Raw genomic sequence first — 27,453 nt, forward strand, 5'->3', positions numbered from 1 at the left:
ACACACACACACACACACACACACAGACTTGTCATGCTTGCTGTATGGTGCTCATCTCTCTTTTGCAGAATGTTCACATAGACGATGCTGATCACATGGACACCAAAACATCAACCAAAGTGCAAACTGCATTCAAATCTACCTCAGATACCACAATAATCTGTATGATTAAATACCTAATGAAGTATCATCATTTAGTTATCTCAAACTTAACAGTTGAAAAATTCTGCCCCATTTTAAAGCCAGGTTAACACTTGGCTACTAACTACACTGGACAAAATTCTAAAACTTTCTGCAAGGGTCTTCAGTGATCAGGGACAAAATATTTGCAACAGTGTAACTAAGGAGGTATGCATCTTAAATTTTTTGCCTGAATTAACACCCCTCTACCTCAAAGAGACTATCAGGAAATCCCTCAGCCTCCAGCACTGCAGCCAGGGATGCTGTAAGGTTCATCCACAAGAGTGAACATCAAGCTAAGGTCACATCCTGTGAAGATAAGCACAGTAATTACACAGTTAAGAGGTTAGCAACACATGGATGGAGTGGCTTCAGGTCATTTGATTGAGTCTGCAGTGCTGCTTAGAGACCATGCAGTTCATCCAAACAAAGTTACTGTCTGAGACAACTATTTAAGCTTTGATCCACATTTACTGTATTTTACCATCAACTCAACTGTAACAGTGAGCAAAAATGTTTGTTTACATGATGTTAGTTAAAATTGCTTTGTTGTTTTGGCATCAAGCTATGATATAATGGGGGAAAAAAGAGACAACAGATGAACGAGGCAGGCAGAAAGCAGGATGATGAAATGTAAGTTCAAGACTGACATAGTACAGTAAGAAAACACTGCATTGGCCCGGAATCTGCTGGAAGCCATTCCCCATGTGGCTCGTGTTAGCCAGGCAGTTAAAGAAAAGTGCACTATTTATTCCTGATACTGCAACATCTCACCTCAGTAACCTTTAATTCTTTACCTTTTATAGTAATCATAACTTTATTATGCTCTCTCTTGCTTAGGTTGGATCAATTAGATGTTTTATCCAGCAGGCTGAGGTGTTGATACTCTGCCCCTCCACCCTGACACTCACTTAGACATGACCAGCACTGCTCCTCTGGGATGTTTGCAGCAGGACAGGCAAGTTTGTGTGTGTGTTTTGGAACAGAGCACTGTATCTGTGTCATTTAAGGGCTTGTTGTAATGTATTAACATTTGAATAGTCGCTGTTCATGAAAGTAAGTTCTTTCAATTATTTGTTTAGCTCTACTTCTAGTGAAAAGAAATTAAGTTAAAATGATTGTGACCTTTTTTTAACAGTGTATTATTTAAGAACTGTATGTACAGTTTGTAATTATATGGAAATATTGGATTCTTTCAAGATGTTCAAATATTAAATCAATTTAACTGTTTTATTACATAGCCAAACAAAATGGTACATTCCAGAGAAGAACTAACGCTTTAATGTCATACTCTTCCTTTAAGATGTGTTTTTTGTTTGTGTTGTCTTGATAATGTATTTGGTGCATTAAAGCTTCTGTTACTGTCATTATGAAATGCCATCATCCTTTGGACCTGTCACAAAGTGAAGTGGTCAGTCAACAGTGAGAAGCTTAACTGTTTAATACTGCAAGCCACTGATTCACTGGTAAGGCTCCCCCCTGTGATAAGAGCCACACAGACAAGAGCAAATAGTGGAAATCAAACACCTATACGCACAAGGGAGGGCAGGGACTTCTGTCTCAGGTGGGAAGGAAACGTCTTTTGTTGATGAAGATTGCTTGAAATAAATGAAAAGACCAACCAAAGCTGATTTGGTGAATTGTCAGTGAACCAGAATGGATGATTTCTTGAACATGAATCTGTTAAATTGCTTCTTATTGCCACCATATCTGAAATGTCAGGACCATAACAGAAACAGAATAGAGCAGTAGGATTGAATTCAGATCTATCTAAATGCTGCCTGTTGGCTCTACTGCATGAGGCACTGTGTATTTGAGGCATTCCTGGAAGGCTATGTGGACCAGACTGGCAGACTGGGCTGTGATGAGTAACAGCTTACCGCAAAGGGGAAAAGGGCTGGTGTGTGGGCTGCATGGTTCGGTTGTCTGTGTGTGTAATCACGTGTACATGTATGTGTTAGAAGAGCTGACGACAAATCGCCTTTCACTTCATTCACAACATAAATTAGAGCTGTTTCATCTTAAAATCTAATGGCTCTAAAATTACCTTCAAGTGGCAAAGCAGAGTATCAGTGAGGTCACAGTGACATAGATGAAATACTTCATAAGACGTCAGAGTTTCGGAACAGAGAGACTCGCAAAAGAGAGGACAAGGACTTTCATTCAGTGTCTCCTGGTGTCCTTATTCTGCTGTCTTTCAACGTGCACTTCTCTCTTTTTCACCATCACACCACCATGCACTGGATCTCTTCTTCTCTCCTTTTAATCTAGAGAAAGAGCAAAATTAAAGTTCCTCACCCATAAACATGCCGTATTTTCAAACAAATATTACTGATTTGAACTAAAAAAAATCCACACTGCTCATATCACCGCCACCATCCTCTGTACTTGTTGTCTTCCTCAAAGCAGCTATTGGTGCTGGCATTGCTTGGTGCTGAGAGATGGACAGCCAACATGCAGACACACAGCAGCCAGCCTCAAGTCTTTATTACTCTGAGGGGGAGAGAGGAGAGCAATGATAAGACCCGGCCTTTACTGGGGCTGATAAAAGGACGCCCTCACATCACATGCTTGGCACACACACACATATAGATACAGGCATGTATTTGTGAGAGTTTGTTTGAGTGCCAAAATGTTCAACCTTTTTCAAGAGAATTCATTAAAGCAGAAAGGTCAGAATAAAGCTACTATGATGCTATCCAGCAAATGCACTTCTGTAGTGCAGTGGAAGTATGCCTTTATTTGGACACAATAGAAGCCTACTTCTTGAAAAAGTATTTTAATCGTCACTATCTCCTGTTGTTTATTCATGTTTACAGAAGTGGCTGAGGACCAAAGTTGCAGACAAGTGTTTACCTCCCTGTCCCACACCCACTCTCTTCCCATTGTCCTTCCTGCCGCCAAAGTCCAGCTCAGACAGGTGGGATCAGCACCCATTATGTTTGTTAAGACTCATGCACACAGTATGTGATCTGTAGGCAGAAGAACATCCTCAGTACGTACCCATACACATGGGACTGTGGCATACACCTGCAGGTAGATTCACATGAATGAAACAGATATCAGTAGGGGTGTTTGTGTTTGTGAAGACTACGGCTCAGGTTAATGTGTTTCACAGATATGCAACTTAATCAGGGTGCCCCAAACTTCAGTGATGCTTCTCTAAGTTATCTCTGTGGTCACATAATTACCTGTCCATGGCCTTCAATCATGCATATTGGGCGGAAATGAGTCCAACTAACCTCAAACACTAATGTGGGCATGAATGATAAACAATACAAATGTTAAGATAAATGCCAGTTAAGTAAATCTTTGGTTAAAACATGTGAGAGACAATCTTTGATGTATTCTGTACTGACCGTTTGTATTGTACAATGAATGTGTTTACACAGAGAATGAAAGAAAGATCCCTACATCCACCTAGTGGCTGCCTCAAGAACTGTAGCTTTTAAAAACACTTGAAAAGAAAAATAGGTATGTATTTAACTTTTGAGGCAAGGACAAGCAAAGAAAAAAAAATTAAATGGTAAATGGTAAAAACTGATTTCTTCAAATTGATGAATTTATCTTTATCAGCAGAAAATTGTTACACTCAGACAGGATGGTAAACAGTAAAAACAGGATAGTTTTTTTGTTTGTTATATGATTTCTTTCTTAAAAGAAAAAAAATATGTTTTTGTTGTCGTTGTTGTTGTTTTTTTTTACCTTTTATTCCAGAAAAAAAAACTTAAACAAAGTTCCTCTTTGGAGCAGAGTTACCTGCTTGGAAAAGTAAGCAAAGAAAAATTAGACTTCAAATCACAAAAAAACAAATGTATATAGAAAATAACTACTCTGTATTTATTTAGATCTTTAATGCTATGACCCCAGTTCATTAGGATTGAGTACTGAAATAACAACCCAGATTACAGACCAGATATTTTATGGGGGATTAAGCAAATAATTTACAGTATTCAAATTATAGGTTACATTTATGTTGACATCAGCTCCCGTAGAAATAAAAAGAAATGAAGCTGCAGACAAATTTTCAAAGTGTCCCACAAAGAGAAATACCTTTGAAATACAAATACCATTCAGTTACCTGGAGTCAAGACCGTTATTAGACAGAAAATCAGGGAAAGGTGGCAAAAGATGTAGAGAGGGAGTTAGCAGAAAGGTGGTTCTGGACTGATGAGATATAGAGTACCTGGAAAACCAGGAGAGAAGACTGTATTTGGGTTATGCGAGATTAAATAGTCCATCATTCAGAATAAGGAACCATCCCATAGAAAACTTTTTTTTTTCCCGGAAGAAGAATATGTTGTCACATAGCTGTTCAAAGATATGAGGCCGAGACAAGAAAACTGACTATGAGACCTAGAGACAATAACATGAAACTAAACTATGTGACACTCTAGGGAAGAAATTCAACTGATGATTGCTACAACTTTTTTTTTTCCAATATCTTTGTTAAACAAATTTTAAAGAGGAGCTTTGTTCATTTATTAATTCATCTATTGATGAATTCATATTGATTAATTTGTTTGTGTATTCGTTCTTTATTTCTTCTTTTTTTTTTTTTTGTACTTTTCAAATGGGTGTAAGTACCGATAGGTGGCGGTAGTACATCGGCATGTTGTTGTAAACACTTGCAAAAATACCCAACGCAGAAGCACAGGAACCAGCGCGGAACCGAAGTCCTGAGGTTTCCACCGGACATCAAAATTGTTGCACAGGCGGGCCCCTTCAAAGCGTCATGGCGTCCAGAAGAGCAACAACAGCACCAAGTAGTTTTAAAAATGTCTCAAACGACATCAAAAGGTACTTTAACTCGTTCACTTTCTTGCTATATACTACATCTTGCTATTTCCCATTAGTAACGTGAACGGACTGAATGGAGGAGAATTCGATATAACGTTCAAAGACCGAGCGATGCTTCAGTGCTAAGTTAACATGACGTTATATTTCTGTTTTTCGCTGTAACTAATCTCTCTAACGGAATAAAGTAGATATATATTTTATAAGTAGAATATATCAAAACTTTTAATAATTATTTTCCTATCATATTTAATTAGCTAACGGTATTTCTAGTTTTATCCTATAAGATACAGCAGCCTCTCACTCTCACCCTTATTACAGCTCAAAAACGGGAACCACTGCTTCCAAAGCCAACAACAGTGGGAATGGAAAGAAAAGTGTTAAATGTGAGTAACAGCAGAATTTCTGTAAACACGTAACAGTGTGTGGACGTGAATATTATTAATTTTAAGTAGAGCTGTCACTTGTTTATTTATGCCTGAAATTTTCATCTGTCTTATCCTTGTGCTTTTGTAGAGTGTGTCCTAATGATAGACAAATAGTGACATTTCAATCTAAAAGATGTTTAAACTCTGACAACTTTGGCATAAGGACATTTTCAAAACGTCTGAACTCTTGCATATTCTACTTTTCCTACCATCTGGTAACTTACAACTGTCTTAGTAGGGAAAAATACTGCAAATGTAGTACTGACTAGCATCTTTTGGCCCAAGTTAGTATTTTTTAATATAAGTTTGAAGGACTTGGACATAGGAATATTTGTTGATTTGATGTAAACAAAGCTTCATCAGTCACTCATATTTGCATGTGTGTGTTATCATTTCATCAATCTTCAGCAGGTAGCACCGTTGTCAAATCCAGATATATGCAAGCTGCTGAGAAGACATCTCTTTCAAAGGTAATGCTCTGTTTTGTATATTTTCTTCTAATTCTGTCATACATGTTAAAGCATCAGACACTCTGACCAATGGCAGTGTAGGTATCCACACTGTCAAAGTGCTCTGAAATAGAGGTCGACCGATATGGGTTTTTTGGGGGCCGATGCCGATGCTTTCCAAATTTGGGCAGCCGATGCCGATATGCATAGCCGATTTTTCCAATTTGATATTCAGGCCGATTGTTAAATAAATATATATTTATCACATTTTTGTGAAACGCAGCAATTTCTGAGCAACTAAAAGAAATCAATTACAACAAGTCGTGTCCAGTCCTCTGAACATTTATTCAGCTTTCAAAACAATGAAATATTTTGTCTGAGTAAACACACAATGAAACAAGCAGTAGTAAACATTCACACTCTTCTTAAAATGTCAAAAAAAAATGTTAACTTATTAATATAATTTGAACAAAAGTATGTAATGTATCTAAGTGGTTCCACAAGTTTGAGGTGCTCATCTTTTTTGTGCCTGATCAAAAATTGCGTCATTTTATACAACGGATCAAAAATCGGCTTTTTAAAAGAAAATATGGCCGATGGCCGATAGAGACGAATGTCCAAATATCGGCCCGATATATTGGTCTACCTCTACTTTGAAATGTTTGATTGCTTGTTCAGTGTTCTTTTCAGTACTGTTCCTGCGCTGTCCAATTGTTCCAAAATTTTGCTCTTTGTTTTGTTCACAGTTTTAATAATATATAAAATATTTCTTTGTACCTCACAAAATTTTGCAGAGTAACTCCCTGACAAATGAGTCTGTTACTGTACCGCTGAGGCCTGTTTCACCTAAACCCAGTGGTGTCAAACCAAGGGTGGGCACTCCACCAAGACGCTCAATGGCCCCACAGGCTCTATCAACAAGTATGTACATTGAATTCTGATAAATATGAAAATCAGCTCACACATTTGTTCACGATAACTGGTTAAAGGTCTAATTTTAATCATGTGACATCTGCTTTGTGTTTTTGCAAGCATTGTGTTTATTTGGAGAGGATTTTTTGTATCGTGCATTCATAACAGAACACAGTCCAAAAGAGAACCATGAAATTCTTCATGTTACCCTTGTTACAGCAATTATGTCACGTGAGTCTAATCCATCACTGCTGGGGAAAAGCCTTCTTCAGTCCACCTTTGCAGATATACCCTGCTCTCTACCAGATTTCGATATGTCAGTCATTAAAGGTAAACTGATTTAACAAGCTCACATTCTGTAACTTGTTTTCAAAAACAAGTATTCTCTGACGTTTTTTTAAAACCTTTCTTTGTAGAGAAAACAGTTAGTGAAGGCACTGTCGAACCTGAGAGAAATCCAGAGAATGAGAAGAGGCTCGTTGAGATGCAGACATTCCTACTGGCCTACCTCACTGCTAAGGTGGGTAGTCTTACATTGAAATATGTGTGCTCTCACTCCCCTCATCGTGGTTGATTTGATAAAGCAGTATGCCATATCTTTAAATTTAAAGACTCTGATGTAGGGAGGAAACATGTTGGGAATGATCCAGCTCCATGTCTTTGATGTCTGATTTAAGATGGAGAGCAATACTGCAAAGCTCAAGGTTGAGGCAGAGGCACGAATTCTCCAGGAGATGGAAGAAGTGGAGGCGTTACAAAGGGAGGTCCAGGAGAAGAGGCACCAGTATCTCCTGATGGACAAGGAGAGGCTTGTGAATGAGTTGCTGGATTTGCAGGTCAGAAATCTTGTGTAATATCCTATGCTAGTATGGTGTTATGTATTGTTTTATACCATTTTATGGCCTTTGTAACAAGCTTAGAAAAAAAATGAATTGACAGCAGGTTTAAGTTCTTATATTATGATATTTTTCAAAAATGTGAACAATTGTATGCACTTGTGGTTTTTGTTTGTGACATAGTTACAGTATAAAAATTTTATTCTATAAATGTTATATTTCCCAATAGATTGCTGCACTGACCCCTGTGGCAGAGGCTGCAAAGCAGTTTACAAAGGACTACAACACTTTTGCCCAAGCTGTTGACACCACCAGACATGAGCTGCCTGTCAAGAACTTCTACATCGACGGCGACAGAAAGGACTTTCTAGGTTGTTTTAAAGTATTTATCAAATAAACAAAAACTAAAATGTTGTGTTAATGTAATCATCCATCTTCAGCTGTTGGTACTAAACAATATCTTCTAAAATTTTATTAATTGCGTGATTTTATGTCATGCTACCTTTCTCCAACACATTACTACATCAGCGTGATTGTCACAAACTAAACAAAAGCAGCAATCTCGTGTCTAATAATGTATGAATAATGTAAATTTACTTTGTCAGATGACTGTTAAAATATCTGTTAGCAGTAAGAAAACCATTGACTGGGGCTTGTCTGAAGGAATTTAGTTTTTAAAATTTTGCTCCAGATTTTTAATTGCTTGACAGATGAAATGATGTTGTAATTTGTGTTTATCCACCTGTTTTAGAAAAAGCTGAAGCCTGCCTTAAGGAGAGTGAGAAGTTACTGTTGGAGTGCACAGATGGAGATCACAAGGACAACAGCGCTTCTCTGGAGTGCCTTAAAGACCTAAGAATGACATCAAAGGATATAAGTCAACAGTTGTCTGGGTATGCATTTACTGCAATGAGAGGTTTAGATGCTTGTAAAACTGATAACACTGTAAAATTTTTCATCTGCTTTTGAATGTGTCCCTCAAAAAAAAAGGTTTATTTTGTTACTGTTTATTCATAACTATGTGAATAAACTCTTCTATAGAGCACTATCTTTTAGTGTTCATATGGTTCAAACATGATTTCCTTTGTTCTCTAAAATGCAAGTATTCAACAGTTGTGTTCAGTTGACCAAGTGAATCCTGTATTCAAACATTTTCTTTCTCTGTTTTTCCAGGACATGTTCAGAATTGCTGGAGCTGTCATCTTTAGTTTGTCGCCATACGATCCAGGTCCAGCAGGCCACAGAAGAACAACAACTAGGGACTGCAAGAACCCAGGAGCTCTACTGTGTTAAACAATGAAAAAATTTGCACAGCATGAAATACACCGTGCATGCACTTTGGATACACCACTTTCCCTTGGTGTTATGTGTAATTGTCATATTTGCGTCTAGTTCTAATGTATAGTGTACTGTCTAATTTCTTTATGGAACAAACAATAAAGTAAACTGAGAAATCATGGTTGGCATTTTGTTAACGAAAAAGAACACAATGTGTGAACTGATTGCTAAAGGGAATGGATAAATGACATTTTGTAAATGTTTGATAAACATGCAGAAAATATTCCGAATGACCTGATAAGACTGATGTTGACAGTTTATTAAACCTCTTCACTTCTAAAATGTTTGTTTTTTGTTTTATACAGATTTGTGCAAAATTCAAACAAAAGAACCCACATTTCAATAGAAAATGGTTTTTTCCTGTCTTCCTGTGTTTCTTTAGTTATTCAGTTAACATGAAGTCTGCAAGATTCTCATGAGAATGTGCTTAATAAAAAGAGAACTGAAGCACACAGAAAGTATAGGTTTGGGGTTTAAGTTTATTTAATTTTTTTTTTTTGAAGGAATTTAAGAGAAATCTGCACACAAGAACATGAAATACCCTCGCCTAACCCTGGTGATATACAAATGTACATGTCAACGGTGAACTGAAACCGTAGTCAGGTACCGGATATGACGTAAGGGGAAACCGAGAAAACGCATCACGCAATTGGACAATGCTGCGAATTGAAGGCCGGGCGGCTACTGTTTTGAAAGCAGAACTAATGAAACGGTGGAGAGCACCTCGTCGCATGTGAGTTTAGTGGCTTTATTTTACATATATCTATCATTACGGCAAATTTATGACTCTTGATGAAGTCTTGGCCCTTTTGTTCAAAGCTTTATTTACGTATTTGATGTTATTTTCTTAAGAAGAGACGTTATACGGGTCTATTTTCACTAGCTAGCTTAACGCTAGCTCTGTGGTTGTCTTCTGAGATTTGGCTGGTTTGTTGTCAAAAGATACCATGTACCTCTAGTTGTCCGCTTTTATTACTGGGAAGTAACTTGTGAAGTTATCATAACAGTGAACGGTGAACACAGTAACGCTGTGAACTGCAGTGACAAATTGAATCAACATTGATAGACCTAATGTGTTTTTTATTATTGGTACTGTATGTCAGAGGTCTGTTTCACAAAGCAGGTTTAATGAAAACTCAGAGTCTATTAACTCTGAAATAGGAGAAACTCTGGGTTTTGGGTTTCAAAATGGGAGGTTAATCAAACCTGAGAGTTCTTACATTTACAACATTACTGCTCACAGTCATGCGCTCACTTCCCAGCAGATATTGAGTTTTGCACTGATTCTTTGTAAACTGAAGTTTTTTGTATAATATTGGAGATGCTGAGGATTTAAGAAAAGCAACTGTACACAGAGTGGGCAGAAAAGTGTACCTCACCATGAAATGGCTTTTACCAGTCTTTGTGGTTTCCCCTTTCTTTCTGTTGGCTGAGCAGAAGCATGTGTTAGTTTAAATGGGCTTAGTTATTTAACAAAATATGATATTGATGAGAAAGCTGTTTATATGTGTGTGAAGACAGCATTATTTTTGGGATCAAACCACAACGCCGTCAAACAGCCACTTAATATTTACTCTACAATGTGGAGCATGTTAAAAATGGTACCCCCACCATGAGGGGTCTTTATTAAGTCAGTGTTAAAAAAAAACACTCAAGTGGGAACTTTGAGGAAAGGTAGAAAACCTTGGCAGTAAGAAGTATATCAATCAAAATAAATTTGTTTACAAAAGCAGCCAATGAATCTCTCAGATACTGTGTTTAAAGCATAATGTTTCCTGTTCAATCAATAACTCATCATTCTCTTGCCCACCCCACGCGTAATGACAAATCCAAAATAATTCCCCAATCTCAGTCTTTTTCAATTCAAAATTATATAAAAGTCCCAGACTAATGAAAATAATCTATGTGTCCTTTTTAAGCTATTTTAAATTGTCTATGACTCAGTTTTTGGTCCTTGACGCACATAACGCAGAATGCTATTAAATCCACAAGGAAACATAAGATAGATCCACACGAAAAAAAATGCCCAAAACCCAAAAATATTTGATCGATCAACAAAAACACTGATATACCAGGAAAAAAAGAGACAAAAGAATTAAAATCCCACAGAATCCTGGCAACTTAAAGTCAGAGCAAAATCCTTTCAGCTCCTAACGCATATTTCATCCTTAGTTGCTGCCATGAGCACTTCACTCCTGCAAGATCACACTAGGGCTGCACGATTATCGCAATCGCAATCGCAATCGCAATCGCAATCGCAATGTCAGCACACGCAATTATGTAATCGCAAAAGAGGATATCGCAATCGCAATCGCAATGTCAGCACATGCAATCAGATTTTTCTCCATGATAACCAAGCAAGCCTGTAGACTCATCATGACACAACTTTTTTTATTAAATCGCAAGCACAATCGCAATCGCAATATTGTCCACCTAATCGCAAATCGCACCTTTTCCCCAAATCGTGCAGCTCTAGATCACACCCATATTAAATAAATTAAACTTATATGCAACAATTTAACCAGCTGTAATGTGATCGCAAAGGACTACATTTATACTAACGCATCGACCCAAGCAGCAATGTTCTCCCATGCTGTCTCTCTCTTTCTTGCAGCAGCGGCTGTGTTGCTCTGTTTTTTCTGATAACATGCTCGGACTCTTCATATGAGCATATTGAAATTTCTAGTTGAAATGGGATAAAAAAATGCATCCCTTCTCCTCTCTGTTGCCATGGTGTATCACTGAATCGGGGCTCCATTGATGATGGCTTTTTATGGTTGGGCTGCACAGGCTTAAGTCCAAGTGAATCTACTCTGAGCCGATCTAACTGACACAAATCAGCTGTTCTGAAACCGAAAACTCAGAGTTTTCTTTCTGAAAGTAGATCAACACAATTCAGAAGTAGACTCAGAGTTTATTGAAACTGCTTTGTGAAACAGACCCCAGGTGTGGTACTGGCCACATACTACTTTTTCAACTTTCTCCCATCAGCTCTCACTCTCAGAGGAGGGGTGCACCAAGAGGAGAACGGAGACCGAGGAAGGAAGAGGATTGTCCAGACCAGTACAGATCAGGCGTGAGAGACGTGGAGGAGGATGAGAGTCCTGATCGACACGTTAAAGAAACTGTGCCAAGGGGGACATGCCAGACCATGTGTCCTGCTCGGGAGCTGCGGGATCGCGAGGCGCAAGACCGTCTGCATCGATTTGAGATGTTGGCAGGTAGTGAAAGAGATAAGAGGCCAAAGGGAGACCCTTTGCGTGCTGTCAAAGAGTACTCCAGACCAGCTGCTGGGAAAGACTCGACAAAGCCCACTGACCTCCGTCCACCTGCTGTGCTGATGAAAACGGTGTGTTACCTCATTGATGAAGTTGCTGCATCGCCAGATCTACAGCCCTGGACTGAGGTGAGTAGTAGCCTATTTTTGTGATTTTGCCAAATCAGTTAGTTTTAAATTACGCTCAAATTTAGACTTCCACAAGAGAAACTTGACACTAATGAAATGTTCACTCACACATATAAATTTTGCGTGGGGGTGCATCTCAAGGCATGGGAATATTGTAAAAACATTTCTTTTTAAAAATTCATTAAAAAAAATATTTGAACTGTTTTTCACTGGTAAAAGGAAATAATTTTAGTTTAATTTTGATGACTGAGACTTATATCTCATGAAAATTAGAAATTCAGTGCCTTTAGTTTACAACTCCAAATCAAAAAGTTGGGTGCTGTGTAAATAGACTTACAAGATAATTTAAGTCATTTTATTCTGTTAATATAGATTTAAAACAAGGACCCAAACCTTGCAATGTTTTCCTTCATCCATAAAAAGGACTTTGGATCAGTGAGCAACAGTTAAGTTCTCTTAGTCCCTGGCGCAGGAAAATGCTTCTGATCTTGTATCTATTCAGGACTGGCTTGATATCTAGAGAGTTGTGGCCCCTTTCCTGTGGTGGCTCTTAAAGTGATACTTCGGGATGGAACAAGTTGGGTCCTATCACAAGGTTTAGGGCAGAAATTACCCCTACAGCAGTGTTTTTGTGCAGCAGAAGCCCAGAGCGCTCGCACCAAACACCCCCCCCCCCGCTCCTCTGCCGGTTTCCTCTGCACTAAGACGGGGCCATTTTTTAATTGACCAAAAACACAAATAAACCGACTCCCACCGAAAAAATCTGATATCGGTCTGCATTCACGCTTTGTTTAGAGAATTTTCAGCACGTTACTTTCACACAAAAACACCGCCAAATAAGGCTCTAGTTCTCATCGTGTTGTAAAACGGTGCTACCTCCGCTGCAGAGCCACAGCTGGCTACGAGGCACTTGCCGCTTAGTGAATCAGTCCGCGCACGGCATGCCAGATATAAACAAACACAGGTAGTCTGCCAGGACGAAGAGACACGATGAGAACTAGAGCCTTATTTAGCTGTGTTTTTGTGCGAAAGTATCGTGCTGAAAATTCTCTGAATAAAGCGTGAATACAGACCGATATCCGATTTTTTCGGTGGGAGTCAGTTTATTTGTGTTTTTGGTCCAGTAAAATATGGCCCCGTCTTAGTGCAGAGGAGCAGGGAGGGGGTTTTTAGTGCGAGCGCCCTGGGCTTCTGCTGCACAAAAACACTGCTGTAGGGGTAATTTCTGCCCTAAACCTTGTGATAGGACCCAACTTGTTCCATCCCGGAGTATCACTTTAATGCACTGACACAAGCCTCAGACTTTTACATTTACATAAACAAACATATATATATATGTATAAATGTTAATGTTCTAACCATCAATGCATAAAATGCACTTCTAATTGTCATGTTTATTTTGCAATCTGTTGCTGCTTGTCTTCAGGTGTACAGCTTCGTCTTCGATCGACTGCGTGCTGTGAAACAGGACATGATCATCCAGAGAGTATCTGGGATGGAGTGTGTGGCTATCCTGGAGCCTACCGTGCGTTTTCTGATATATTCTTCTTACCGGCTCTGTGGTGAGCCCCTCAGGCTCTATGACCCACGTATTAATGACACACATCTCCAGGAGTATCTGGGCTGGCTGTTGGATTGCTACAAAACCGAAACTGGGCCGCTTCCAAACCAGGAGGAGCTCCAGGCTCTTGGTCTACTGTACAACTTGGGTGGGTTTTTATGTAATAGAAAGTTTGTTTTGCTGTACTGGCATGCTGGTCATAGATGAATATTTGTACACACAATGTTTAGTTGCTATGAAGTCATTACCCAAAAGTTCCTGAGACTCACTGTCTACCACTATCTCAGCTTAGTGGTTGAGTGTCATTGTGATTATCAACAGATCTCCTTGGATTAAAAATATTTATAATTGTAATTTCTTCATCTCTCCAAGGCTCTGCTTGTTATACTCAACACATCATGGAGCTCCCAAAGCAGCTGCGGAGCTCTCCTGCCATCACCCTTGCTCTTTCCATCAACCGTGCTTTCTTGGAGAGAAACCCCGTACGACTTCTGCGATTGTCACAAAGGTTGAACTTTCTGCAGAGCTGTGCTCTGCACCGTCATCTGAGGACATGTCGTAGAGATCTGCTGCTTCTATACAGTCACGGACACAGCAGCCGCAACTGTCGCTTTCCTCTCGACAGAGTGGCTCAGCTCTTGTTGTTAGACAAGTCGCTTGCTGCTCAGCTCTGTCAGTTATATGGAGTGGAGGTTAACCAGGACAACCAAGTGGTTTTCTCTAAAGCTGCCTTTATTGAGCCAGAACAAGAAACACTATGCTCCCAACTTTATCTCGATATAGTGGCTGAAAAACAGAGAGACCTCACTGTTGGGAGGATTGTTCATGGTTGCTATTGAGACAAAATGTTAAATTACCAAGAATAAAACATGTACTCCTGTCATGCCCAGTAACACACCTGTCTATGTGCAGCTGTCTACTCCTTGGATTTGCGCTGGATGATGAATGCCCATGTATTTCAACCATGAAAGGATTAGCTTACAGTTTTAACCATCCTCTGCTTGGTAGATGCCAGATGAATTGTAATCTTACCATTTTAGTTGTGGGTGTGCTATTTTTGCTTCATTTATAATACCAGTTATTTTAATAATGTAAAATATGTCTGGTTTGACCATGTTTGGTGAAAGATTTCAGAAAATGTGAGAGAGTTGTTTTATGCTCTTGTGTGCAGTACATGGGAAGCGTTTCAATAAATTTTATTTTTCCAGGACGAATTTCCTTCATCCTTTGTTGCATTTTAGCTCATCAACCACAAGAGGGCAGCAGATATCTATACGCAATTTAACCGTACTCGTACAAGAGCAAAAATTAGAGATTTAAATGAAGATAAACCTGAAAAGTTTTTCTCTTCTTTTAAACTGCGTCTGAAAGTCCCATCTTTGGTGATCTTGAGCTGTTTCCTGCGTTAAATGCTGTAAGTGAATCGGGGGACGTTCCGAGATGTACACTGAACCAGAAGTATGTGAACTGTGCAGGTAATTTATGATGGTTTCAGCCAGACACTGGGGTTAGTCATGCTCTCGCTGCACAGAAGTGAGAGGAGGTATTGACGTGAATGAAGCGGAGCCTGACGCCGATCGTCTCCTGATTCGCTGCTGCAGAAGCGGAAAAACAGATCTGGAGACTTGAAAGAGATCACCAGGAACACTTGAGGAAACGGGAGTTTCACGGATTTCACTTGTCAAACATTGCTTTTCTGTGACATTTCTGCTCGCTGAAGTGGGAGGACGCTTTCAATTTGTAATGCTGAAATATGAGAGAACGGAACCGGGGCGGGTGAAGGCACATGGGAGAGGACTGTCCGTGTACTCTGGGCTCTGAGAGGAGAAAAAACACACGGTTTACTTGGAACTGGATTTGCCGAAGAGGGATGATTTTACAAAGTTGATCTTAGGCTCCGGACGAAGCTCTGTAACACCTACCACGTTAACTAACCTCAATGGATAGATAGACTTAGTGAGCTGTAGATACAGACTGTTGAAGTTTCATTTAACTTTCCAGCTGAGTTGGAAGATCCAACCTCATCCAGAGGGGAGAACCGATATCCAGCATTGTCTTGGCTACTGAGGCCAAAATGTTGCGGTTGTCTTTGACAGCTTTGAGTCTTTCATGGACTTTGTTCATCTGCAACGTGAGCAGAACTTATGCACAAGAAAGACAGTAAGTAGCATACGGCTGCATGCGTTTTCTTTGAGGGCTGGTGCGATGCTTTAAACCCACAACAAGCACTTCCGATACTCTCAAACAGAAGCTGCTTTTTATGAAAGTACCAGTTCAGCCACAAAGTTTTGATACGGTTGAAAAGTCAGTGATTACCCCATATGTGTAACATCTCTAACTTTAACTTTCAACTTAAATACATGCAGCATGATCCTTATTTTCCTTGTTCTTGATGCTTAATTTGAATCTGATATTTAATGTTGGTACATACATGTAAAGTGTGCAGCATCCTTCATCTTTTGTCAGGGGTTCAGAGTCATTAGACCTGAGAACAGTTACCAAAAGTGATATTTTGATTAATCTGATCTTTTTATGAAAGGCCATGGGCTGGAAGATGTGCAGTTTTTTCTGAGGTTTTCTCATGCTGAGTAAGATAATAATAGATATTTCAGGTAAATGCGTTTGTATGACACATTTTATTCTGTTTATCCCTCCACACTCAGGCAAAGAGGTTAAATGGACTTTTGGCTCTTTAGTGTCATCGGTCAGACTGCTGTCAGCTGCTTGGGGGCTTAATCCTGACCTGACAGTTGTGATTATAGTGAGGGGTTGTCAACAATTCTTGCAGGAGTCAAGGCTGAAGGAATCATTCTTAGTTTCCTGAGATGGTGTGTGAGATCTTTTTTCTTAAGTGTTAAGAGAGCTGAGGGTGGAAAAGCATAAGAACATAAACCCATGTGACTGAACTAAAAATGAACTGACAGAAGAAAACACTAATCCGCCTCAGGCTCTGACCAGCTCTTAGCCGAGGACAAAAGTTGGCCAAAAAAGCAATGAGAACTTGAGTACATCAAGCCATGTGACTGAAATAAGCATGGTCTCCACCACCTGATCCAGGCTCATCCAAGAGCTGGTTAAACTCACTGTAGATCAAACGCACAAAGTCAATTTCCTCGTATTATCTTCCTTCTCCCGAAGTCTTATTTTTCAGGGGATTTTCTCATGACTTTCTCTCTCGGGAACTGCAGTTGCCTCCGGCTGAAATGCTGTAGTGCTGTAATGCCAACCACCTGATCCTTCTCTCAGGCATGCAATTGGGTTTGTGCTCAGGGCTTTGCTCATTACTAACTTGTGTGATCTTCAGTAAAGTTTGCAGGGAGCAAGCAGGCCTATATGCCTCAGAAATGAGAGCCAGGAATGATGCAGTGAATGTGATTCATATTTTTTTAAATGAATGCAATCTGACAAATCTAATCAATCAGTCGATCAATAAGCGGGCAAATTAAACTTAGCCCTTTCGTCAATCAATCTATACAAACCATTTTTATTCATATAGTTCCAAACCACAACAAAACTTATCTCATGACTCTTTATGTATAGGTTTTACAGGAACCTATGAGCAGGCACTTTGCATCAGTAGCAAGAAAAAACTTGGAAACAGGCAAAAACTTTGGACCAGACTCATTAGCAATCTGCCTATGCTGTCCTACCCTATCATGACTAACAACAGCACCCATTATTCTTTCTTTGCTACCTGAAGACACATCCCCTCTGCACCAGAAGATACATTCTTTCATCCAAATAAAACTTCAATTGGGCGTTTTTTCCAGACCTTTGATAAGCATCAAAGAATGACCTTTGCTCTATGACCTCAGTGACAGGCCCCTTCCCTCAATTAAATGTCAGAGTGACTGTGTGGAATCTCGGTCGTTATTTTTCAAAACAGACGCCAAGGTTCTGTCAGAGGTGCCGGACCACCCAAAGAGAACACTCGAGCGGAAAGCTCATTGGCCAACAGGTACTGTGTCCCTGGTAACCATTGCAATTAAACCTGATCCTGCCACACAAATCCATGTGGAATGTCCCTGTTTGTATGTGCTCTTGCTGCGTATGCAGATGTGCGTACAGCTCAGGGAGAAAGTGAGAAACAGTAAGTGATGTATGGGTGCACTCTAAGTTCATCCTTATGAACTCTTCCAAAACAAAATCATAGTCACATCACATCAGTAATAGTGTGCAGCAGTGTAGAGTAATGTGTATAAGAGCAGCTGTGGCACATGCAGAGCTGTGATGCACTTTGGTTATGTCATGTGCATTTGTTCTCTGACCTCTCTTTATCTCCTGCTACCACCTCAAAATCCACCACTTCTACTCCTTTTTTCTCCTCTCTGTGTTCTCTGATATTCATTACGTCAATATCGACCTCCACCCACCCTGCTCTTCTCTTTCTCCTCCCCACCTCCCTCCGCCCTCTTCACCTCTCAGGGGTTATCTGGTCGCTGCCCCCTCTGTGTTCCGAGCAGGCGTGGAGGAGAGTGTGAGCGTAACCATCTTCAATGCAAAAGCAGAAACACGCGTCCAGGTGCAGCTGGCAGTGAAGGGGCAGGCGGTCGCCCACAGCCACGGCTCAGTGCTCGGTGAGGAGACATTCTTGATCTTAAGTTACACTGGCACAATGCGTCACTTTTAGGAAGAAAAACTTGCACTAACAAGTTGTGATTTGAGACACCCCTCTCTGCTCTGTGATATATGAAAGGATGTTGAGATCACACAGGCAATCATATTTCAAAGAACTCCCACAAAGAGAGCCTCACTGTGTTGTCCTGACCAGCTATGGCTTTCATAGGCATTATCTGTGATTGGAGGCATTGGAGGGTGCAGCCTATCCCATCAGCCACTTAGTGTACACAGTGTGTGATTTGTTTGACAGCACCATTAATAGACGGTCCTAGCTCTACCCCCGTGTGGTACTGACACAGGATGCAGCTGGGTTTTTTCTACAAACCATTAAGCAAGTTAAGCCATAGTCTGATATCTCTCATAACCAGTGGACACTGTTTAGCTGTTACAGATGTTTAAAAGCTTTGATACAAGTACTCAACAGAAACATGAAAATGTCTGTTATTAACTTGTGTCACTGTCTTTTTTAGATAAAGGCACCATCAAACTAAAGGTGAGTCAAACTGTGTTGTTTACATAGCAGAGCAGTGAAGTGCACGCAGGCTGCTTTCCAGAGATGTTGAGAGTGCATGGCACTATTAAATCGTGACAGCTGCACAGTAGTGAGAGCCCTCTTGTCCGTTGTGCGCACATTCCTCAGGCAACATGCAAATCAACACTAACATTATTTGTAATGCAACATCTGCCTCTACTCATTCATTGGGAATAAGGTAACAGCCTCAATATAATACGCAACAGCTGTTGACGTGCATGTATGGTCCGCCGCCCCCGAAGGCTGGAATAGATCAATCTAGTATACACAACTTGATTCTTCCCCTCTGTCGCTTCTCTCCTCTCTCCCCTCCCTGTAACCTCCGCCCTCATTCTCATGAAATACAGTAATGTGTAGTGTGCTGTGTTATAGCTTGGCATCTTTCTCCTGTGTTTGACTGAAGCACTCTCCTTATGCTTGCCCTGATCCTCTCTGTCTTTTATTTTGCCTGTGTTAATGTGTGTGTGTGTGTGTGTATGTTTGTATACAACAAGGTTCCCTCTGGTTTACGAGGCCAGGCTCACCTGAAGGTGTGGGGTAACCGTCACCTTACAGAGGGAGGCTACATCTTCCACAACTACACCACTGTCACAGTGGAGAGCAAGGGCACGACTGTCTTCATCCAGACTGACAAACCTGTCTACAAACCCAAACATAAAGGTTTCCTTTTGTACAACTGAAAGATTATTTGATTATCCCAGCACAGAAGTGCAGGCAACTGGAGCTGTAGTTATTTTATGAAAAATCTGAGTGGAAGTCAGCCTATAGCACGGGTGGCCAACCAATCAGAGACAAAGAGCCACTTCACACACTTGGTCTTATAAACGCATTTCCTCTCTGACAGAAATGAAATGAAATCAATTCATTTCCAATTTTCAAAGTGAGATTTGTTGTGTTTGTAAGTGTGTTTAAATTTGTACTTAGAGCCATGTCAAAGACAAATTTCTGTTTTTACTGCAGAAGAGACAAAGTTCTATCCATCTATCTATCTATCTATCTATCTATCTATCTATCTATCTATCTATCTATCTATCTATCTATCTATCTATCTATCTATCTATCTATCTATCTATCTATCTACCTATCTACCTATCTATCTATCTATCTATCTATCTATCTATCTATCTATCTATCTATCTATCTATCTATCTATCTATCTATCTATCTAGGTAGATATGAGCACATGAGCAATTGAGAGGAGCACATGTAGAGAAGAGAAACCGAAACTTAAGTATAAGTCTTGTCACCCAAGTATTAATCAAAACTGATCTGAAATGTTGGCATCAGTCTTTCAATATCTTAGATTGATTGGCACACCACTACACTCAACAATAAATACATATGTATTTTTATGAATGGATCAAAGAGCCGCACACCAAAAGGCAAAGAGCCACTTGCAGCTCGCGAGCCACAGGTTGGCCGCCCCTGGCCCATAGACTGGAGGACATTCATAATAGAAATAGCTGAGATTTGGTGATCCAAACTTTTTTTAATTGTAGCTTTCACAGTTAGATACGTCATCAAACTACTTTGAGACCTCAGTTAACTCAGTTTGGTCAGTTTGAGCCTTAGTAAGCAGGAGCTCCTTGATCATAACATGAATTTTATACCTATGAAGGTTTACCTGCTGAATTCACATCACCGCCTGTCTTCTTTGCCTTCAGTGCTCATCAACGTCTACACAGTCACCCCCAACCTGAGGCCAGTGAATGACAAGGTAAGCTGAAGTTTGTGCCTTTGTTTGTTTATTTTTGACAGCGTATTTAGTACAGTTATACTTTAACATCTCTAATTGCTGGAATTAAGAGGAGGAACCTAGTCTGCAGTGAGTTCAGAGAAATATACAGTTACCTATTTACAGGAACCAAGCTAGAGTCATTTCTCCAGGAATGTCAGCAATGGGTCCAAATATACCGTGGAACTGTGCAGACAGACGGTTTATTGATGTTTGCAGCTATAAACGTCTGCTCTCGGTAAAGAGCAATACTCACTTTCACAGATGGATGATTGTTGCATAAAGCAGAAATGGTGAGAAACATGAGGAGGAGGCTCAGGATCTTTACTGAGCTTTAAAGTTTACATTGATATCATAACATTTTTTGACTTCATCTTTTTTCTTTCTGTTTCTCTATTTTTTTTTTTTTTTTCAGATCGAGGCGTATGTTTTGGTGAGTGGAAGCCAGCAGGACCACCCAGGGAACAGTGGCAATTTTAGTTCCCAGCCTGTTGGGAGATTACAGAGCAGAAGTCAGAGCAGCTCACCTAGATAACAGGGTGCTCTTTGGAACAGTGCAAGGATAAACAACATGAAAGGAACCTCCTCTCTTCTCTTGTCTTTTCTTGGCTTTGCATTTATTAGTGCCCTACAAACCCACACACACTGTTTGTCCCTGCCTTACACTTCCTATCCCTGATCATTTATTGCCTCTTAGAGTTCTTTGGATGTTTATCAGGCAAATAAAAAGCTGCAGCTCCTTCTTCAGAAGCAAAGTAAAGTCTGTGCATGACTTTTAGAAAAGAAAACTTGACATTTTAACATTGATTTCTGAACTTATAATTTGCACTCCCAGGATCCAAGAGGATCCAGGATGGTCCAGTGGAAAGGTCTAAAATCTATCTGCTGTGGTGAGTCACATCTGAAGTACCTTTAAAGTTGCATTCAAGCTTAACCTACACAGAAGTGGAGCTTCTCCCAGTTTTAGTTTGATGTTTCCTAAATTTTTGTCCCACAGGTGTCGTCAACATGAGCTTCCCTCTGTCTGACCAGCCTATGCTTGGAGAGTGGTTCATCTTTGTGGAGGTGCAGGGACACACCTACAACAAGTCGTTTGAAGTCCAGAAATATGGTGAGGCTCAGGGCACCCCTCTGCATATACAGAAGTTTTGTACAGCATAATTCATCTGGGTTTTTTACTTTTTCATTTAAAGGTCCCATATTATGCTCCTTTTCTGCAGTTTTAATATGGATCATTGATGTCTTCATGAAATGGTAGTAACATGTTTTGGTCCAAAAAGCCAATAAATCAAGCACAGCAGCATTGTTTCGAGGCTCTCATAGCCCTTCTGTTCAGTACGGTCTGATTTAGTAGGCGTGACCTTCATATGTAAATGAGCCACCACTGATACCGCCCCTCTCTTCCACGTCACTGAGAGCGGCGCCACGAGCTCTGAGTGCACAATGTTTAGGAAACAGCGAAGCTTGTTTACCATAACATAACAGGCTAAAACAACAGGCAAACCACAGCTAAAGTTAGCATCCTGAAACTAACACAGAGACAAGGGGGACACTGAGGAAAAGCTCTAACATCTGCTCCACAGCACACAGCATTTAAAATACTCACATTTCCAGGGTCCGAGGTTTGTTGGCGGATGGTTGGTAATGCGCCTGGATTCAGCACCAGTCTATTTGCTAGCCCTCTGTTGTACTGTCCAAAGTTGGGAAAGCCGTCAGCCGTGAAGTGACTAGCACACACATGGACAGTTTTACTGAGTGTAGCTGGGACATTTCCTTGATAAATGAACTCTAGCCACTTAGTCTTGTCTTCTTCCGAGATGGGAAGCTTGTGCATGGAAATATGTGGCTGTTTACAGCCAAAATTAAAGCAGTGATGGCTCTTCAACTTCAGCATTCTCCTCGCTGCTGGAGAGAAATCTCTCCAGCAGCAGGGAGGCGAGTGGGCGGAGAGGAGGTTTGGGGTATCTGCTCTGGTGGACTAATCAGGTCAGACTTGCTCCTGATTGGTCAAAAAAGGGAATCGTTGACGTCGGCAAATCCCCAAAATCCAAACAGCTCGTTTTAGGTCAGGATTTTACATGCACAAGCTCTACTAAGTACAGGTGTTGTCATTAAATATCACATTTTGTGGGCTGGGAGGAAAGCCAAAGACCCACAAATTTCACTAAAAGACTTAAAGTGATTTTTGCGTAATATGGGACCTTTAACATATGCATTTTGTCATGTTTTTCTTTTGTAGGCTTTAATTTCTTCATGTGATATTTTGATATTCCATGTTTAGACAATAACATTCCAACTTAGGTTCGATGTGCATTTAATTTGATGATAACACCAACATGCCAGAAAGCCATTAATAAGCATTGCTATGAAAATACTGTTAAAAGAAGAATATGTAACAAAAGCAGCTTTCTATCATATTCTTTACAGTGATGCCAAAGTTTGAGTTGGTGATTGATCCACCACAGTACATAAGTGATCTGAACTCATGCCAACAAGCTTCTGTCAGGGCCAGGTAAGTCACCTAAAATCAATCTTTGAATAAACCCAGCTTTTTTTTTGTCTTTTCAGGGGGCACCTCAGGTTCAGCTCATGATCAGTCATTCTGCTTTTAACCAGTCGCTTGAGTCACCGACAGTTGCTTGTTTTGTGGACGTTAAGGTCTGACCTGTCATTGTTGCACAGGTATACTTTCGGGAAACCAGTCACAGGGAAGCTGACAGTGAACATGACGGTGAATGGAGTGGGCTACTACCGTCATGAGATGGGCCATCCTGTCATGAAAACCATGGAGGTCAGTTTATTTATTCTCCAATAAACAGATTTATTCACACTTCTTGTTAATTTACGAGCTAGCATCGACTTTGATCATTGATGATGTTATTTGGGTCAGTTTATTTTGTTGATGCTGAATTTCTGCCAACACCCAAAACACCAGTATTATTATACGTACAGTGTTCATAGTTATAATTAAGTGTGATTCAAACCCTGGCACTAGCATTATGCTCTGCGCACTGAATGAGAGTTCACTCCTCTGCTGTTCTCAGATCAAAGGCTCTGCTAACTTCAGCCTGTGTGTCAAAGACATGATGCCTTTGGATGTTGCTGATCACTTCAGGGGCACTGTGAGCATTTGGGCGTCAGTGACCAGTGTAGATGGGAGCAGGCAAACCATGTTCGATGATTCAACACCTGTCCATAAACAGCTCATCGACATTAAGTACTCAAAGGACACGCGTAAACAATTCAAGCCTGGTCTGCCATACAAAGGGAAGGTGAGGTTTTTGACATTCTACGCACAAAGCTGAGGAGAGTGTTGTAATGCACTAAACTGAAAAATACTGCTTTGATATTTTCCAGCTATGGATACCTTTGGCCTAATACCTTGATATTGAACCAGTTTTCTGCTTACTGTATGTTAACCCCCGCCCCTTAGATTGAGGTGACCTACCCTGATGGGAGCCCTGCTGATGGTGTAAAGGTGAGAGTCAAGGCAGAGCTGACCCCCAAGGACAATGTCTACACCAGCGAGCTGATCTCGAAGGATGGCCAGGCCATCTTTGAAATCCCCTCCATCCCGACTGCTGCCCAGTATGTGTGGTTAGAGGTCAGTGACTGTAGTGGTAGCAGTGGTAATAAGAGGTTCATTTTTAGCACAGCTTAGTGAACTTCAACAGTATATTTGTTCTTTTTTCGCAGACCAAAGTGACATCCATTGATGGAAAGACAGTAGGAGACCAGTACCTGCCCAGTTACCTGTCCATCAGTAGCTGGTACTCCCCCAGTAGGTGCCACATCCAGATTCAGAGCCCAAGTGCTCCACTTAAAGTAAGTACCGCCCTCTTTTTGGTAACATTTCAAGCAAAATCCTGTGAACTTGGACTGTTGTGTGCAGCATTACTGTAGTTACTAAGTAATCAATGAATAAATACATCATAACGCTGCAAAATCATTTTCAGTTTCCATACATTTGCATCTTTCCATGTGCGTAGGTTGGCCAAGAAGCAGAAGTTGCTCTGAAATCCACCTGTCCCTGTAACTTCACCCTGCACTATGAGGTGACATCCAGAGGGAACATCATCCTGTCAGGCCAACAATTAGCCAACATGACGGCCTCTCACCGAGGAAAAAGGGCTACAGTCATTTTTGATAAGAACATTCATGCCACCCAGCTGCCTCCCTCTGCCTCCGGTAAGTCTGCCTCTGTCCTTTGTCGCTTTAATGAATACAAGATGCACTTCTAGGATGTCTGCTGTTTGTTGTCTCCGTGAAGCCGTGTGCTATAACTTTAAATATTAAGCATTACGTCAGACCAGCTCTTTTCAAAGCATAACTCAGCACTTATTCCACTTATTCTTTTTCTATTTAGTGATGTCTTAATAATAAGAATACATGTGTCAAACCATTTTTCCATTACTCTGCCAGGTGTTGCAGGCTCCTCCTCACAGGCTGAGATGGACAGCTGTGTGTCGTATCTGCATTTCCCAGTTAGCCACAGCATGGCACCCCTTAGCCGTCTCCTGGTGTACTATGTGAGGGAAAATGGTGAAGGTGTCACGGACAGTTTGCAAATCCCTATTCAGCCTGCCTTTGAGAACCAGGTGAGCTTTTTTTTTTTAAACATAAAGCTTTGCTCCACATAGTAGATATAGTCTGAGGTCTTATTCCCTGCTCTTTCTTGCCTCTTCAGGAGTGTTGATATTTGATTTTTGTAAATATTAACGCTAAAATATGGTGATAAAAAATAGACAGCATCCTATTTTAAACCTTGACTTCTTCAGAGAAGTTTTCATCGCATTACCCTTTTTTTTTTGCCTACAATTAAAAACATTGAACCTGGGATAACAGGGTTCCTCTCCCAAACATTTATGTTGGAAATAAGTTTGTGATTACAAAGTTAATGTTTATGTAATAATTATTACATAAATACATTTTGGAGGTGAGCCTAAGTATCTATGCACCAGCTCTGTCCACAGTGTAATGTCTGTAAACAAACAGCTGTGTTGGCCTGGGAGAGCTCCCTAGTTCCTGCCTGCATTAGGTGGAGTTAACTCCCTGAAGTATTTACAGCTCCCTGGTATGCCATTACAACACTCTTTCTGTGTGTGTGTGTGTGAGAGTGTGTGCGTGTGTGTGAGTGTGTGTGGAGGAGGGGGTTGTGAGGGCATGATTAGACAGAGGCCATGCAGACTTGAGGCAGATGAGTGGGGTCGTGACAGGAGAGGATGACAGGTTACAGAGTGGTGAAAGGAGGGCAGCGGAACCGATTAACGGGGCTAATTTGTGACTGTGTGTGCTGTTGAAGTTCTGATGTGTGAAAGTTTACAGCCAACTCTCACCATTCCTCCTTTTTTCAAAGCCTGTAGTTTTCCACCCTGTCCTCACGTTCCTCACCGTGTCCCACTGTTTAGAGCTATAGATTTAATGTTCTTCCACTTCCACTGTATACGGTGGAGACTTACTGCCAATGAAAAATCAAGCAACACTGCCAACTAGTGCTGGAACATTTAGTTATGAACTAAAAAAGCAGATTGGCGAGAAGACTGAACAAATACTACAACTAGATTGTTGATGGTTAATAGAAAGGTCTAAAAAGTGAAGGTTGCATGCCTCTGTTAATGTTGTGGTAATGTTTTTTTAGGTGTCTGTTACTCAGTCAACCAACGAGTCCATGCCTGGGGACCCCATCACGCTGCATGTACGGGGGGAAAAAGGCTCCTGTGTGTGTGTGGCTACTGTGGATAAAAGCCTCTATCTATTAAAACCTGGCTTTCAGATCAGTCCAGACAAGGTTAGTCCAAAGTTTACTGTGATTCTTTTTCACCATAATGTCAACATTGTTCCTGTTGTGAAAAGGTCTATTGTTGAAGTGGTAAAGTTTCTTTTCAAACTCATAAAACAATTTCAGACTGTGTGTTAGTTTATACATATCTTTATTTATCCTTAAGAAGTAAACAGTCATGATTGTAGTGACGTATAAAAGTGTATTTCTTCCTCCATAACCATGCATTGTTTGAGTGCTTTGATAAATGTGTTCTATCTCTGCAGGTGTTTAAAGAGCTGGCAGAATTTGATGTGTCTGATGCCTTTGGGATCCCTAAAGATGACGGACACTTCTGGTGGCCAGGGCTATCGTCAAAAAGACGCAGGCGCTCCTCTGTGTTCCCCTGGCACTGGGACATCACTAAGGATGCACGCTTTGCTTTCACTGTGAGAACACATACTTGAATTAAAAGCTCTCCTGATGATGATACAGGGATAAAAATGAATAAATAATACTGTGTGTGTGTGTGTGTGTGTGTGTGTGTGTGTTTTTCTCTGTATGTTGAACTCAGGAAACAGGGCTTGTTGTGATGACTGACATGGTGAGTTTGAACCACCGGCAGAGTGGGGGCATGTACACAGACGAGGCCGTTCCAGCTTTCCAGCCGCACAGCTCCACCTTGGTGGCTGCCATGCACTCTCGCCCCACTGCCAGGTAAGGGATAATTTATAAAGTTTATTTTTTGTGAAAACAATCTCTGAACAAATAGAAGATGGCTGGTTTTAAACTGTTTTACTGTTGAAATGACCCTGACGCTCATTCAGTTACATTCACTGTAAGCGTGGACCACACACAGTTATGTAGGGAGGTTCTCCTCTGACAACAATGAGTTTGAAAA

General features: G+C 40.6%; 3 protein-coding genes across 5 annotated transcripts in view; all 3 read left to right on the forward strand.

Moving 5' to 3' along the window:
* Positions 1–9,299, forward strand: part of haus8 (HAUS augmin like complex subunit 8) — a 39,578-nt gene extending 30,279 nt beyond the window's left edge. For 2 of the 3 annotated variants that reach the window (XM_074668480.1, XM_074668479.1), the window contains 12 exons: positions 1,021–1,138; positions 3,000–3,100; positions 4,774–4,980; positions 5,299–5,363; positions 5,814–5,875; positions 6,649–6,775; positions 6,986–7,096; positions 7,183–7,286; positions 7,444–7,602; positions 7,832–7,973; positions 8,354–8,495; positions 8,776–9,298. In XM_074668480.1, the coding sequence (XP_074524581.1) occupies positions 4,916–4,980; positions 5,299–5,363; positions 5,814–5,875; positions 6,649–6,775; positions 6,986–7,096; positions 7,183–7,286; positions 7,444–7,602; positions 7,832–7,973; positions 8,354–8,495; positions 8,776–8,902 (1,104 nt within the window). In that variant the 5' untranslated portion in view covers positions 1,021–1,138; positions 3,000–3,100; positions 4,774–4,915 and the 3' untranslated portion in view covers positions 8,903–9,298. Of the gene's footprint in view, positions 1–1,020; positions 1,139–2,999; positions 3,101–4,773; positions 4,981–5,298; positions 5,364–5,813; positions 5,876–6,648; positions 6,776–6,985; positions 7,097–7,182; positions 7,287–7,443; positions 7,603–7,831; positions 7,974–8,353; positions 8,496–8,775 lie in introns of all 3 variants that reach the window. The other variant, XM_074668481.1, reaches the window with a different exon arrangement.
* A 263-nt stretch (positions 9,300–9,562) lies between these two features.
* Positions 9,563–15,169, forward strand: sac3d1 (SAC3 domain containing 1). Its single transcript, XM_074668370.1, has 4 exons — positions 9,563–9,673; positions 11,932–12,346; positions 13,773–14,055; positions 14,280–15,169. The coding sequence occupies exons 1-4, from the start codon at positions 9,597–9,599 to the stop codon at positions 14,744–14,746; spliced, it is 1,242 nt and encodes a 413-aa protein (XP_074524471.1). The 5' UTR covers positions 9,563–9,596; the 3' UTR covers positions 14,747–15,169.
* Positions 15,170–15,319: 150 nt separating this feature from the next.
* Positions 15,320–27,453, forward strand: part of cpamd8 (C3 and PZP like alpha-2-macroglobulin domain containing 8) — a 47,995-nt gene continuing 35,861 nt past the window's right edge. The window contains exons 1-18 of the mRNA XM_074668096.1: positions 15,320–16,067; positions 18,333–18,484; positions 18,998–19,020; positions 19,554–19,719; positions 20,724–20,776; positions 21,210–21,227; positions 21,630–21,684; positions 21,792–21,905; positions 23,222–23,306; positions 23,477–23,585; positions 23,839–24,066; positions 24,228–24,398; positions 24,491–24,619; positions 24,784–24,982; positions 25,217–25,392; positions 26,433–26,582; positions 26,840–27,001; positions 27,127–27,269. Coding sequence (XP_074524197.1) covers positions 15,982–16,067; positions 18,333–18,484; positions 18,998–19,020; positions 19,554–19,719; positions 20,724–20,776; positions 21,210–21,227; positions 21,630–21,684; positions 21,792–21,905; positions 23,222–23,306; positions 23,477–23,585; positions 23,839–24,066; positions 24,228–24,398; positions 24,491–24,619; positions 24,784–24,982; positions 25,217–25,392; positions 26,433–26,582; positions 26,840–27,001; positions 27,127–27,269 — 2,219 coding nt within the window. The 5' untranslated portion in view covers positions 15,320–15,981. The remainder of the gene's footprint in view (positions 16,068–18,332; positions 18,485–18,997; positions 19,021–19,553; positions 19,720–20,723; positions 20,777–21,209; positions 21,228–21,629; positions 21,685–21,791; positions 21,906–23,221; positions 23,307–23,476; positions 23,586–23,838; positions 24,067–24,227; positions 24,399–24,490; positions 24,620–24,783; positions 24,983–25,216; positions 25,393–26,432; positions 26,583–26,839; positions 27,002–27,126; positions 27,270–27,453) is intronic.

The sequence above is a fragment of the Halichoeres trimaculatus genome, unplaced genomic scaffold (genome assembly GCF_033239565.1).
Source record: "Halichoeres trimaculatus isolate MK-OKI-2021-1 unplaced genomic scaffold, fHalTri1.1 fHalTri1_scaffold_4, whole genome shotgun sequence".
Classification (NCBI taxonomy): domain Eukaryota; kingdom Metazoa; phylum Chordata; class Actinopteri; order Labriformes; family Labridae; genus Halichoeres; species Halichoeres trimaculatus.

Excerpts from the sequence above, each read along its gene's own strand:
- sac3d1 (XM_074668370.1), top strand. The coding sequence starts at position 9,597 with ATGCTGCGAATTGAAGGCCGGGCGGCTACTGTTTTGAAAGCAGAACTA. Across the intron at positions 9,674-11,931 it reads TGGAGAGCACCTCGTCGCAT|CTCTCACTCTCAGAGGAGGG; the intron begins GTGAGTTTAGTG and ends TTCTCCCATCAG. Across the intron at positions 12,347-13,772 it reads ATCTACAGCCCTGGACTGAG|GTGTACAGCTTCGTCTTCGA; the intron begins GTGAGTAGTAGC and ends GCTTGTCTTCAG.